We start from the raw sequence: 15,382 nt of genomic DNA on the forward strand, positions 1-15,382 counted from the left end.
AATTATGATGAATTTGTCAGGGGGCGCTCTGGCCACTCCCTGTCCCTTCCGACAGTGGAGCTGGACAGGACCGCCATTAAAATGCCCAAAATCACAACGTTTTTGCGCAACAGTGTGCAAAAAGTTTGTAACATTTCGAGCAGTTTTATGCCAGAATTCTGGCACAAACTGCTTGACGAAATGGGGCCAAAGTTCTAAGTAAGATGCTCCGACATTGTTGCTTTGTGTGGAATACAAGTATTTAGTAAAATAGACTTGTAAAGAGAGCAAACAGGTCCTGATTGAAAATGTTTGTCCAATGTGGCCAGTTCCTTTTAGTTAGATAAATACCCGGACAATAAACAGATTGCAGTGTCCTTCTGCTGGGGCTCCTAGTGATTAGCTGCAATGTGTGGGCAAATCTGCTAGTAGGTGTCTAATTTTCTTGCAGTGCCCCCGCAGGTGAGGAAAAGCATTACACAGTTCTTACTAAAGTTAGGGTATGTGCACACGTCAGGAATCTATGCAAAATTTTCCTGACAAAAAAACGGACTTTTTCCGCAGGAAATCCGCACGCGGTTTTTTTTTTTGCGGATTTTGGGCGTTTTTTTGCAGATTTTTCGTGTTTTTTTCCAGAGTTTCCCCAATTGACTAATATAGAGGGAAAAACGCAAAAAATCTGCAAAATTAATGAACATGCTGCATTTTTTTCCGCAATGCCTTTTTTTGCGGAAAAAAACGCAACATGTGCATAAAAATTGCGGAATGCATTGTAACTATAGGATGCAGAATGGATGCATTTTTTTCACGGTTTTATCGCATTTTTATAGCGAAAAATCCGGAACGTGTGCACATAGCCTTTATGGGGGTCAACCTCTATAAGAATTCTCTAATAGGATAAGTAAAATAGTTTTTGCAAACTAGTGTGATCCACTCTAATCCCATGAGCTGGGGTGCATTGACCCTTTATCTGGAAGAAAGGCCACACTCTATATTAGGAAATAGGAGTCTAAAGGCCCCGTCTCACATAGCGATTTACCAACGATCACGACCAGCGATACGACCTGGCCGTGATCGTTGGTAAGTCGCTGTGTGGTCGCTGGGGAGCTGTCACACAGACAGGTCTCTCCAGCGACCAACGATCAGGGGAACGACTTCGGCATCGTTGAAACTGTCTTCAACGATGCCGAAGTCCCCCTGCAGCACCCGGGTAACCAGGGTAAACATCGGGTTACTAAGCGCAGGGCCGCGCTTAGTAACCCGATGTTTACCCTGGTTACCAAAAAAAACAAACAGTACATACTCGCCTTTCGGTGTCCCCCGGCGTCTGCTTCCTGCTCTGACTGAGCCGCCGTACAGTGAGAGCAGAGCGCAGCGGTGACGTCACTGCTGTGCTCTCACTTTACGGCGGCACTGTCAGAGCAGGAAGCAGACGGCAAGGGACCTGACGGACATCAGATGGTGAGTATGTACTGTTTGTTTTTTTTTACATTTACGCTGGTAACCAGGGTAAACATCGGGTTACTAAGCGCGGCCCTGCGCTTAGTAACCCGATGTTTACCCTGGTTACCAGTGAAGACATCGCTGGATCGGTGTCACACACACCGATTCAGCGATGTCAGCGGGACCTCAACGACCAAAAAAAGGTCCAGGCCATTCCGACACGACCAGCGATCTCACAGCAGGGGCCGGGTCGCTGGTACGTGTCACACATAGCGAGATCGCTACTGAGGTCGCTGTTGCGTCACAAAACTAGTGACTCAGCAGCGATCTCGCTAGCGATCTCGCTATGTGAGACGGGGCCTTAAGAACACCTAAAAATTGAGCACAAACACTTTTCCACCATAAATGGAGATGTGAGCATACCTGTTTTGGAAACTGAGGGGCACCATAACAGTTATATCTCCATTAGTTAGACTTGGGCATTTCCCATCTGTGCTCCATAAATATCTAAGGAGGGAAAATCCTTTGAATGGCTTGATCATGGACGGACACCTTGCCACATGGGGATATGGCTGGATTGCATGGTCCACTTTTTAGCAGTATTTTGCTCTGCATTTGTCCTGCCAACACTCTAAATTTAGCTAAATTTCCAACAAAAGCCTATGTTGGCCAGGTCTGAGGACCTCTACTGATGCAGGAGGTCGCACCAAAGTCTGCCACATCTAGAAGCCTCTGTTGGTCACTGAGAAGTCATCCTCAACCACCACGGAATTCCTATAGTCGCGGCCATGGTGCTCTGGGTGTTTAGTGCTCTCACCCAATGATGAACATGTGATAGTCTTTAACTCCTTAATGACCGTCTTTTGGTCATTAACAAGCCTTATGCTGCAGACAAATCTCATATCCTGGCTGTTACGGTAATTTGAAGGCCGTGATAGACTTATCTAGCTGCCATCACTGTGGTAAGCCTATCACAGCACTCACAGCTTCCCCACTCTCCTAACTTGACATTTTGAGAGAGGAGAGATGGAACCCTGCTGGAAGAGCTGTCTCGCATGTAGAAAAGTGTCCGCTAATTTAAAAAAAACACATACTTTATAATATATTATTTTTTTAAGACTCTTCTTCTATGGCTAAAGTTAGAGTAGTAAAGTAATTACATTAAAAAAAATATTTGTGTCTGATTTCAAAAAGAAATACAAAAAAATAGGGGGCAGATTGGCAAACGATATTCACATGTATGTACATTGGGTTGTTATGCAAATAATGGGGTTTTGAAAGGTTTCTTCTATATAAATCCTATGGTCTGTGGAGCAAGGCCAGGGAATATCCACTTTTCAAAAATAGAGTTTACTATTAATATACTATGCTAAAAAAAATATACACCAGCTTATGTGGTATTTTTGTAAAAGCAGAACAAATACAGAAATAAATCTAGAGACATATCAAACTATTAACATTATGTATTTGAAAATTATAATTTAATAAAATAATAATTATTATATACTGTATAAAATTAAAGAAAACTGTATTATTTTTTAGGATTTTTGAACTTTAGTAGTGCGTATGACTAGTGGCTTTCCTACTGGCCACCTGATTTTTGTGGTCTCTTGCTACAAGACCCACTGAGGCAAACTAATTAGGGGTTAAAGGGGCAGATACCCTGATTCCAGTGATGTGTCACTTACTGGACAGCTTGCTAAAGTTTTTGATAAAACTACTGATTTGTCTGCAGCAGATCTACAAGATTTCTGAATGCTGTATAACTCTGCACACACCACTGATTGGCAGCTGTCTGTGTACACTGTGCATAGGCAGAAAGCCGCCAATCAGTGATGGGGCGGGGTTATACAGAGATCATGAATATGGAGGACTACCTGGCAGAAGGTTTACTCGTCCTCTAGGGATAATCTCCTACTGAAAATTCAGTGATTTTATCTATACTACAGCAAGCAGCCCAGTAAGTGACACATCATTGGAATCAGAGTCTTTCTCTGCTCTCAGATTTGTTGGAAAACACCTGGTGACAGAGTCTCTTTAATGCAATTGACCCACTGCTCTGAAGAAGGCCAGTGAGCCAGGAGGTTACGGCTGTCCTCCCAATGGTTTCACAACACTCCTGTGTCCTCTGATTGCTTGGCTTCCTCTGATATGTCTCTCTAGGGTGCTCTTCACCTTTTGCTCAGCTTTACTTCCCAGCTTCCTCTTCCTTGGAACTCTTCTTTCCCGTGAAATAACTCTCTTCACTCTTTCCCCTTTGCTACAGGGTACAGTTGTACTGTGTAAAATGACGAAATCATGTTATGCAGGTCTGTAACTACTCAGTTACACCTCCACCTGTGCAAACATGAATGTGACTGTTGTAGGGCCCAGTACAGACTTTGCATCAGGGCTGACAAACATGACTATGTGCATGCGGTATTTTAATGAGTGGGGAACATGCATTTCGTTTTAGAACGGAGCATAACAGTTGGGACTTTGAAGGTTGTTTATAGGTTTTACGAGACATGGCATCTGAAAGCAAAACTAATGTGGGCGGAAATACATCTTTTTTTTTTTCATTTATAGTAAAATAAAAATCTTGAGTCTTGTTCCAAGAAACAAAACACATTAACTTTTTCGATACTCTAGCGCTAGTCAGATAAGCCCCTCCCCGCTGTCATCACTCTTAGCCAATCAGAGAGGCAGAGAAGAGTGGCGCTTTTTCTTGCTCTTGTCTAAGTAATTCAGTTTTGGTCAAACCTTGAAAAAACTTTAATGAGTCCTGTCCTAGTAAAAGCTTCTTATATACAGATGAGCCAATGTTTTCTTGTTTAACTCTTTAAGGATGTGAGCTAGTAAGATACTTAAAGGGATTGTTCTATGAAAACAAGTTATACCCTATCCTGTTATATCCCTAACTCGCACCAATTGGCCGAACAGGGCACTCTTCGTGGTTAGAAGGGAACGGCAGTGGGCATGGTCTTCCAAGTGCTGCACTCTGCTTTTTCCAAAATCCCCAAGAAGAGTGAACCAATGTTTTGGCTGAGATCTGGGCTGGTCTAGAGGGTTTTTGCACTTCTAGCACAAATGTTGGTAACTATGGATGACACCGTTAATTATATTCCCATAAAGAACTCCCTTAGGGATAACATAGGTACCTTTGGTCAGACAAACATTTTTTTTTACACAAAACGTTGACCAAATGTGCTAATGAGCATGAGCAATTTTCTATGAAATTTCTGAACTCGATGGGCCGAATAATTATGACAGCTGTCATAACCCAGACCACAAAGGACAAGAAGACAGCGCCACAATGGATGGTGAAAAAATAGAAGCTTACATTTTATTCTGCCTCCTGTAGCGACGTTTCGGTCACAAGACCTTTATCGAGCTGTCATAACCCAGTCTTAAAGGGAATCTGGCAGCTGATACTTTCTGCCCGTTGATCAGGCACTTGCTGTATGATCTCAGTCATATATGTTTGGCTCGGTCCAGCTCGGTCTCCCTTGGCTATTGAACTATAGTTTTCTCTGAAATGCCACAATGTTTCAGGGTTAAACATATATGGCTGAAAGCACACAGCCAGGGTATGATACATGCTGCCGATTGATTGGGCAGAATGTATGAGCTGTCAATTTCCCTCTAAACATATGTGCTATGGTATGTTTGTGGGATGGCTGTAGTATATAGCTGCTGCAGGTGTATGAATGATTAACTTCGGAGGGGTTGTCTGTTTTTTACAACCCCTTTTATTAGATAGGCTCCTCAAAAGGAGGCAGATTACAGCTTCCAGCAACCCCAGCGATCGGCTATAATTTGTAGGAGAAATTTGTAAGACAAGCAATTTATCTACAGCACCTCCACAGGGAAAATTTAGTATTACACAATTTGGGCTGTGAAACGCCTGAGGTCTCCCACATCTTCCTCCAGTATCCAGTATAGCAAGTATTGACTATAACATTACCTATTCAGTTTATAATAAATTACTTGTGTCCCCTAGTTAAAGATAGAACAAGGTTAGGGTAATCTCCAAGATGTCAACTCAACATAAGTAAACCACTTAACTGAAGAATGTCTACAACTTGTCTCCCCTCCTCCTACACTCAGATACAGGACAGACCAAAAGTTTGGACACAACTTCTCAATTAAAGATTTTTCTGTATTTTCATGACTATGAAAATTGTGCATTCACACTGAAGGCATCAAAACTATGAATTAACATGTGGAATTATATACTTAACAAAAAAAGTGTGAAATAACTGAAAATATGTCTTATAATCTAGGTTCTTCAAAGCAGCCACCTTTTGCTTTGATGACTGCTTTGCACACTCTTGGCATTCTCTTGATGAGCTTCAAGAGGTAGTCACCGGAAATGGTTTTCACTTCACAGGTGTGCCCTGTCAGGTTTAATAAGTGGGATTTCTTGCCTTATAAATGGGGTTGGGACCATCAGTTGTGTTGAGCAGAAGTCTGGTGGATACACAGCTGATAGTCCTACTGAATAGACTGTTAGAATTTGTATTATGTCAAGAAAAAAGCAGCTAAGTAAAGAAAAACGAGTGGCCATCATTACTTTAAGAAATGAAGGTCAGTCAGTCCGAAAAATTGGGAAAACTTTGAAAGTGTCCCCAAGTGCAGTTGCAAAAACCATCAAGCGCTACAAAGAAACTGGCTCACATGAGGACCGCCCCAGGAAAGGAAGACTAAGAGTCACCTCTGCTTCTGAGGATAAGTTTATCCGAGTCACCAGCCTCAGAAATCACAGGTTAACAGCAGCTCAGATTAGAGACCAGGTCAATGCCACACAGAGTTCTAGCAGCAGACACATCTCTACAACTGTTAAGAGGAGACTTTGTGCATCAGGCCTTCATGGTAAAATAGCTGCTATGAAACCACTGCTAAGCACAGGCAACAAGCAGAAGAGACTTGTTTGGGCTAAAGAACACAAGGAATGGACATGAGACCAGTGGAAATCTGTGCTTTGGTCTGATGAGTCCAAATTTGAGATCTTTGGTTCCAACCACCGTGTCTTTGTGCAACGCCGAAAAGGTGAATGGATGGACTCTACATGCCTGGTTCCCACCGTGAAGCATGGAGGAGGAGGCGTGATGGTGTGGGGGTGCTTTGCTGGTGACACTGTTGGGGATTTATTCATAATTGAAGGCATACTGAACCAGCATGGCTACCACAGCATCTTGCAGCGGCATGCTATTCCATCCGGTTTGCATTCAGTTGGACCATCATTTATTTTTCAACAGGACAATGACCCCAAACACACCTCCAGGCTGTGTAAGGGCTATTTGACTAAGAAGGAGAGTGATGGGATGCTACGCCAGATGACCTGGCCTCCACAGTCACCAGACCTGAACCCAATTGAGATGGTTTGGGGTGAGTTGGACCGCAGAGTGAAGGCAAAAGGGCCAACAAGTGCTAAGCATCTCTAGGAACTCATTCAAGATTGTTGGAAAACCATTTCCAGTGACTACCTCTTGAAGCTCATCAAATCAAAAGGTGGCTACTTTGAAGAACCTAGAAAATAATACATATTTTCAGTTGTTTCACACTTTTTTGTTAAGTATTCAATTCCACATGTGTTAATTGATAGTTTTGATGCCTTAAGTGTGAATGTACAATTTTCATAGTCATGAAAATACAGAAAAATCTTTAAATGAGAAGGTGTGTCCAAACTTTTGGTCTGTACTGTACATACAGCTATACAGCAAGCCACGAACAAACAAAGCCTATCTGTAATACTACAACACCCTGATGGACTCCGCAGTTTGTAGCATACAATAAAATGTAATAAGCATATTGTCATATTTAATTTGTACTCTGTCACTATTTTTAGTCACCCATCAGACAGGATCTTATGTATTCCAGGTTGTTGCAGCATGTCAACAATCATTGATGGCTTTTTACATGACACCCACATCTGTACAGTTAATTAGGAAGGTAACATACTGAATATTTCAGATCTATATCTTGGGCCCGGGTTGCACCACGTCCTGGTCTCAGTTCATGATTTTATTGGGGGGTTCCTTCTTAATCCCCCAAAATATGGAATTCAGACACACTCCAGATAGAACTCTTGACTTCAATTAACCAAATGTGGTCCAAAATATGAAACTTTGTGGAGTGTGTACTGTATGTTACATATTAAAGAAGAACATTTTGATGGTGAAGAAAAATGAGAATATTTACTTATTGGATCAATGTTTAGTGTTGCTGATTTAATATGGTCTATCAACCCCAAAAGTGGACATTCCATTGGTGGTGGAGCTTCCCATTGAAGAAAAGTTCTGTCAACATTTTGTACCTGCTTTCTACGAAAAGCAGACATCAGTGAGGCTAGACACTTTGCCCATACATTAGATCAAAATTGGATTCTGCCAAAGAGAAAGGTATCCACCAAAAAAATCAACCGTATTTGATTTTGGGCTAAGTTGACTTTGAAGAAACTCTTTAAACCATCCCTATTCCCATGATGGTCAGATTACTGGTGAAGGAAGATCTACCATTGTGGTCTTTTTGATTGTGAAGAGTCTAGAAGACTCCACACCAGTATACATCAAACTGTTGGTGGTCCTCTCAAAGAAGAAAATGTCTATCCGATTGGACATTCAAGAGAGTCTAGAATACTCTATGCCCATACACATAAGATGTTTGGTAGATCCTGCTAAAGAAGGAAGAATCAACCAGCATAGTCTATCTGATTTTCACAAAAAGAGGGAAACAGAATAATCTAGAAGAGTCTTTACCATTGGATAATTGGTGGATGCTGCCATAGAGTAAAGAATCTATCAACAAAGGTGTCTACTTTTGGTTGACAATAAGGTAGACCAACCCTGTCTGGCAGACAACTTGTCTATAGACATTTCACCACCTAGCTCCTGCCAAAAAAAATCTACCAACGTGATCTATCGGGATTGCTTCCAACAAAAAGCTTGCATCCATGTGAATCTAGAAGATTCATTCCTCATGCTTACTAGACTCAAGTGCATCTTGTCAAGGAGGGAAGGATATGCCAACAGCGATACTGAGTATTAACAGGGTGATAGGTTTCAATGTTAGTTTGTTTTTGATTAAAGTTTCCTAGTTTGAGCAAACAATGCCAATGCTTATGTTGCCATCATTGATAAGCCTTATCCTACAGGCTAATATTTACTGTCAGCTATATCTCAGACATGGAGCATGGGGCATGAAGTGGTGGTACACGTTATGCTTATCCGTTACCTTTCTGTACCCGTGTTTCTTATTTGGTTAGTTTTTACTTATGATCTGTATGACATATGATTGTTCTGCAGGGTGTTACATAGTAAAAGTAGTTGACAGCTTAGGGCTGTACTGATTTAGGGTGCGGTCTGGTATTTTGTTTCTTCTGCAGTTTGTTGGCTCACGGGTAATTAAATCGTAGCATTTATAGAACTGTCACAAAGGTGCTTGGATACAAAGACGGCTGCATTTTTTACAAAGCAAAAACTTTATTCGGTAAAAATCTTTTTCTTACTTTATAGTAAAATAGGCCCTACAGTGTAAACATTTTCGAAAATGAGACCTCTTTCTGCTGCTTGTTTAACCCCTTAGTGACCTTTATTTTGACCTTAATGACAAAGCCAAATTTTACAATTCTGACAAGTGTCACTTTATGAGGTAATAACTCTGAAATTCTTCAACGGATCTCACTGATTCTCAGATTTTTTGTGACATATTGTACTTCATGATAGTGGTAAATTTCTACACAATGACTTGCATTTATTTGTTTAAAAAAAAAAGACAAAAATGAAAAGTTGCCAAAAATTTTGAAAATTTTGCAATTTTCAAACTTTAAATTGTTATGCCCTTAAATGAGAGAGTTATATCACACAAAATAGTTAATAAATAACATTTCCCACATGTCTACTTTACATCAGCACAATTTTTGAAACATAATTTTTTTTGGTTAGGCATTTAGAAGACTTGAAATTTGACCATTCTAAAAACTGCACCCATATGGTACTCAAAAACATATTCAAAAAGTTTTTTAACCCTTCAGATGCTTCACAGGAACTGAAGCAATGTGGAAGGAAAAAATGAACATTACATTTTTTTCACAAAAAATAATGGAATAATTAGCAGCCATCATGTGCACTTGGAGAGCCCCTGGTGAGCCTAAACAGTAGAAACACCTCACACCTCTCAAGGATTTTATCCAGAGATATAGTGAGGGCATACGCGACACTATGTGCATACCCGAGCAACCCGATACAGACTCGAGTAGCGAGCACTTGCACTCAACACTAGCCATCATATAGTCATAATTTTTTTTTTTACTTTTGAAAAAAAAAAACGTTCTAACCCCAACCCTAAAGCTAACACAACCCAAACCCTGACCTTAACCCCAACTGCAAAGAATGGAAAAAATTAAATTATCTAACTAAGAGGGTGACAAAGGGGGATTTGATTTGCTATGTTGTTTCTTTTGATCACTATAATAGGGTCTATTACAGTGATCAAAAAGAACCAATAGGAAAAATAGGCAGATTTCGAGGGGGGGGGGGCATACTGCGAGTGCGGCCGTCATTTTTTTTTCAGGAAGATGAAGCGAAGGGCCTGGAGATGGATCAGGAGGAACCAGGGGATGGCAGAGGTATCGTAGGATCTTGGGGGCATCATTTCTCTCTCCTCTGAAGTGTATATTAGGTCATAAAAGAGAGAAATCAATGTAACAGCGTACACACTTTTTTTTGTGATCGCAATTACTCACTGAATAACGGCGATCACGTGATTGGGGACCAGAATATTTGTCTGTGATCATGTTCTACATGGTCTCCCTATCCCCGGTAGCCGAGACCCTATAGATTTACCGACCCTGGGGGGCACTACAGCCTTATTCCTGATTGCAGTTTTTAAAACAATGAGGGGATAAGGCCCCTTAGCGGCCACCTTTTTAATGCGTATCTGCGGTCGATAATGGGTTAATATCAGTAATTCCCAAACTCCAGCTTTCACAAGCCCCACAGGTTATGTTTTCAGGATTTCCATAGTATTGCTCAGATGAGAATTCCTGATGCCTTGATGATACTTGTGCAATACTAAGGAAATCCTGAAAACATGACCTGTTGGGGGCCGTGAGGACTGGAGTTTGGGAAATACTATTCAAAACCACTGGGTTAAGGGGGTACAGTACATGCTCATGAACTCATTCAAAGGTTCCTATCTAGTATATGTTCATAGGGCAAGGAAATGGGTTAACCTAAGCTGGACTCCCCCACCACCTACCACTGATTCCATGTGTGTCCATACACCTTAAAGAGGACATGTAACCAGCAAAAGTAACCAGTTTGTGCTCTTAAATTTGGACAGAGACAACATTTTTCTAATTTTGATTATAGACATTACCACAATGAATTCTAAAGAAAACAATTCAGATGCAGTCGAAGTTCAGACTTTCAGCTTTCATTTGAGGATATCTACATTAAAATTGGATGAAGGGTTTAGGAGTTTCAGCTCCTTAACATGTGCCACCCTGTTTTTAAAGGGACCAAAAGTAATTGGACAGATTAAACAATTTTAAATAAAATGTTCATTTTTAGTACTTGGTTGAAAACCCTTTGTTGGCAATGACTGCCTGAAGTCTTGAACTCATGGACATCACCAGACGCTGTGTTGCCTCCTTTTTGATGCTCTGCCAGGCCTTCACTGCGGTGGTTTTCAGTTGCTGTTTGTTTGTGGGCCTTTCTGTCTGAAGATTAGTCTTTAAAAAGTGAAATGCATGCTCAATTGGGTTGAGATCAGGTGACTGACTTGGCCATTCAAGAATATTCCACTTCTTTGCTTTAATAAACTCCTGGATTGCTTTGGCTTTATGTTTTGGGTCATTGTCCATCTGTAGTATGAAACGACGACCAATCAGTTTGGCTGGATCTGAGCACACAGTATGGCTCTGAATACCTCAGAATTCATTCGGCTGCTTCTGTCCTGTGTCACATCATCATTAAACACTAGTGACCCAGTGCCACTGGCAGCCATACATGCCCAAGCCATCACACTGCCTCCGCCGTGTTTTACAGATGATGTGGTATGCTTTGGATCATGAGCTGTACCACGCCTTCGCCATACTTTTCTCTTTCCATCATTCTGGTAGAGGTTGATATTGGTTTCATCTGTCCAAAGAATGTTCTTCAAGAACTGTGCTGGCTTTTTTAGATGCTTTTTAGCAAAGTCCAGTCTAGCCTTTTTATTCTTGATGCTTATGAGTGGCTTGCACCGTGCAGTGAACCCTCTGTATTTACTTTCATGCAGTCTTCTCTTTCTGGTAGATTTGGATATTGATACGCCTACCTCCTGGAGAGTGTTGTTCACTTGGTTGGCTGTTGTGAAGGGGTTTCTCTTCACCATGGAGATTATTCTGCGATCATCCACCACTGTTGTCTTCCGTGGGCGCTCAGGTCTTTTTGCATTGATGAGTTCACCAGTGCTTTCTTTCTTTCTCAGGATGTACCAAACTGTAGATTTTGCCACTCCTAATATTGTAGCAATTTCTCGGATGGGTTTTTTCTGTTTTCGCAGCTTAAGGATGGCTTGTTTCACCTGCATGGAGAGCTCCTTTGACCGCATGTTTACTTCACATCAAAACCTTCCAAATGCAAGCACCACACCTCAAATCAACTCTAGGCCTTTTATCTGCTTAATTGAGAATGACATAACGAAGGGATTGCCCACACCTGTCCATGAAATAGCCCTGGAGTCAATTGTCCAATTACTTTTGGTCCCTTTAAAAACAGGGTGGCACATGTTAAGGAGCTGAAACTCCTAAATCCTTCATCCAATTTTAATGTGGATACCCTCAAATGAAAGCTGAAAATCTGAACTTCAACTGCATCTGAATTGTTTTGTTTAAAATTCATTGTGGTAATGTCTATAACAAAAATTTGAAAAATGTTGTATCTGTCCAAATATATATGGACTTAACTGTATATAAGTTTTTTGGTCTAATTTTGTTGTTGATTTTAGCATTTAATTTGCCATTGCAGTTAGAGATAAGGCTATAAGGAGATAAGGTTAGAGATGGGGCATGGCTCACAGGCCAATTATGCAGAGCATCCTAAAGACACGACCCCCAAAGAATATGTAAGCTATGCCCCTTTTGTAAAGTCCATTAAAATTGATACTAAATTAAGGGCCCATATCTCTGGAACCATACGGAGGATTAAAGAATTACAAAAGACAAAACATGGCATGCTTAGGAGAACAGCAGGAATAAAGTAAGAGCAAACCTGGGTACACGTCACCTGCCTAGCTACCTCAACAGACTCCATCATATACATGGAAATGGATAGTAGGAAGATACAACTGTTTTTTTGGATACAAAAATTGCAAAGCCTTTATTTGTAGATATGCATAAAACAGGATATTCCCATTATTCTATGGAAAAAATGGCATAAGAGTTTTTCTATGAGTTTCGAACTGAAGCTCAGTCCTTACTCGTGGATTAATTGTAATTCATCAGAATCAATCATCAAGTTAAAACATGTAGAAAAGTCCTTACACCTTTTCTCATAAAGTACTGAGAATATCCTATTTTACAAATAAAGGTTTTGCCATTTATTATCCAAAATATGACTGGATCTTCCTACTTTCCATTTCCATGTCACCACTGAGCAGGAGTGTTTTTTCAGCTGAGGATTGCTGGCTACTTCAGCGTGAGTGAGCTGGATCATGCCTTTTTTTCCTGATCCATATATATATGCATGTATGTACAGCCTGGGTACTTATCTACCAGCAGATCATGAACCAATGTTGAAATTCAGCAAGGCTGATCCTTGTCTTCCACCACATCATTTATTGAAGGAGTGTTGGGAGCCTTCCCCTCATTCATAAATCTTTGTCTGCTGGTCCCACTGGAATCAGTGGGTTCGACCAACTTTCCCTAATGTGTACAGGGACCTGTATAATCTTCCACAATGGTATGTGCACAAATGTAGTTGGAATATGAAATATCAAATTAGATATACTCTAACATTTTGATTTAATAGTTTCCCATTCAAACAAGCCTGTCCAGATCAGAAGATTCAATTGCCAAAGCCACCCATTAAGGACCTCTATCTATAAGTGGAAGCTGTCTAATTCTCTAGATCATCTGTGGAGGTGCAGAAGAGCAGATGAACAATACAGGTCTCCTCTTAGCTTAGCTGATCTTTAGGTGTGCAGTGGATGATCTGTGGCCATCTTGTTACCAAAGATCCATTCTACAGAAAATACATTTTCTCAAATGGACCAACCCATTTTAGGGAACAACATAGACGGTTATGAGGTACGACCAGCGCTGGCAATGGTGGTCTCCATAGGAATAATTAACTCCAGTATTGTCACTGAAAGTAAAAATATTACCAGCGTTTACGGTACTTGAATAATTAACCCATATGTGACCATATCTTTGATTTTCCGAATTTTACCACTCCACTGTTTATTTGAATACTAAAAAAAGTATATCTTCTATATCTTCAGATACTTCACCGTCAGAAGTCACCAGTCTCAATGCTGCAAACAATATTGGTGTTAACTCTTTATGTGCAATTTGCGGTGACCGAGCAACAGGAAAACATTACGGGGCTTCCAGCTGTGATGGATGCAAAGGCTTTTTCAGAAGAAGCGTCAGAAAGAACCACATGTACTCATGCAGGTAGGGTGGATCTGCATATAGAGCAATTTACTGAATGAAAATGGGTTAATCAATAGATAGGTGAGACCTGTAGGTCTGCTCATAAATTCATTAGCAGTAGGACTTCCTAATGAATCAATCAGTCGGAAACTCCAGACTTCAATGGAGCAGTCTCTTCAAGTGATCATTTCCAACAATAGGCCTTTATGATATGTCAATGAAAATGAGGTGAAGTTCAGGAAATCACTGAGCGATCTCACACTCAACTTCCAATAACTCAATATTTCCAATGGAAAACCATGCAGGTGATTCAGCCACAATGGGAAACATGTACACTAGCTGGAAGGACAAATGGTCAAGAACTCATGCATTAAGGTACATGATTTGATAAATATATTAGTCCTTGTCAGATGCATACAATTGTAACCTAGAAGCATATCAAGGAGACCAGAAAAGGAAAAGACAGGGACCATGTAAGGACCAAAGATGATCAACACTCACACTGGCGGCTTCATCAGGGGTCTCATTTTCATAAACTTGATATCGTATATGTTTTTCATTGATTTTACGCAGAATTTTTTTTCCAGCTTTGCAGTGCATCACACTATAAAATGAATGGTGTTATTTAAAAGTACAACATGTGCCACAAAAAACAATCCCTCATAATTTTTTTGTGGACGGATATATAAAAATATTATGGCTCTTGGAAGAATGGGAGGAAAATGAAAAATTGGCAGCCATTTCGGCTAGCTCTCCCATGTGCAGAAGTGTTCATTTGGTTGATAAAGGATATAAAGGATCTGTAATTCGAAAATCAGATCATTGACTTCCTCGACAGTCAAATGTCCCTTACCCGATACACATTAGAGTGTCAGCAGAACCGATGTTGGCGGGTTCAACTACCATTAGTCTAATTTATATAGGGAGCTTAATTCTCTTCTTTGCTGTGTCGTACCTGTGGGGAATTCAACCTTTTGCATACTGATCTTCTGAATTGTGACCTATCTGAAGTCCTTCCAGAAGGGATACTGGTGTAGTCCCAGAGCTTGGTCGTCCACCATCTTCCAAAATTATTAAACATCTGTCAATGGAAATCTCTAGCCAACAAAGAGTCTTTTGAAAGTAAGATTTTTAGTAAGAAACAATGCGAAAGGCTTTACAGACTGCAGCACTGTGATATTTTTATTGGTCATTATGGGTAATTCTGGGAGAAGATCTAACCATAGGTTTGATGAGTAACACTCCCTTTTTTGCCTCATTTCAGGTTTAATAGACAATGTGTGGTCGACAAGGACAAGAGGAACCAGTGTCGATACTGCAGGTTAAAAAAGTGTTTTC

General features: G+C 40.6%; 1 protein-coding gene across 2 annotated transcripts in view; it reads left to right on the plus strand.

The window, feature by feature from the left end:
• HNF4A (hepatocyte nuclear factor 4 alpha) overlaps positions 1 to 15,382 on the plus strand; it is a 192,314-nt gene that overhangs the window by 161,787 nt on the left and 15,145 nt on the right. For both annotated transcript variants that reach the window (XM_077252784.1, XM_077252783.1), the window contains exons 2-3: positions 13,891 to 14,065; positions 15,309 to 15,382. The exon at positions 15,309 to 15,382 is cut by the window's right edge and continues 21 nt beyond it. In XM_077252784.1, the coding sequence (XP_077108899.1) occupies positions 13,891 to 14,065; positions 15,309 to 15,382 (249 nt within the window). The remainder of the gene's footprint in view (positions 1 to 13,890; positions 14,066 to 15,308) is intronic.

The sequence above is a fragment of the Ranitomeya variabilis genome, chromosome 4, assembly GCF_051348905.1.
Source record: "Ranitomeya variabilis isolate aRanVar5 chromosome 4, aRanVar5.hap1, whole genome shotgun sequence".
In the NCBI taxonomy this organism is placed as follows: Eukaryota; Metazoa; Chordata; class Amphibia; order Anura; family Dendrobatidae; genus Ranitomeya; species Ranitomeya variabilis.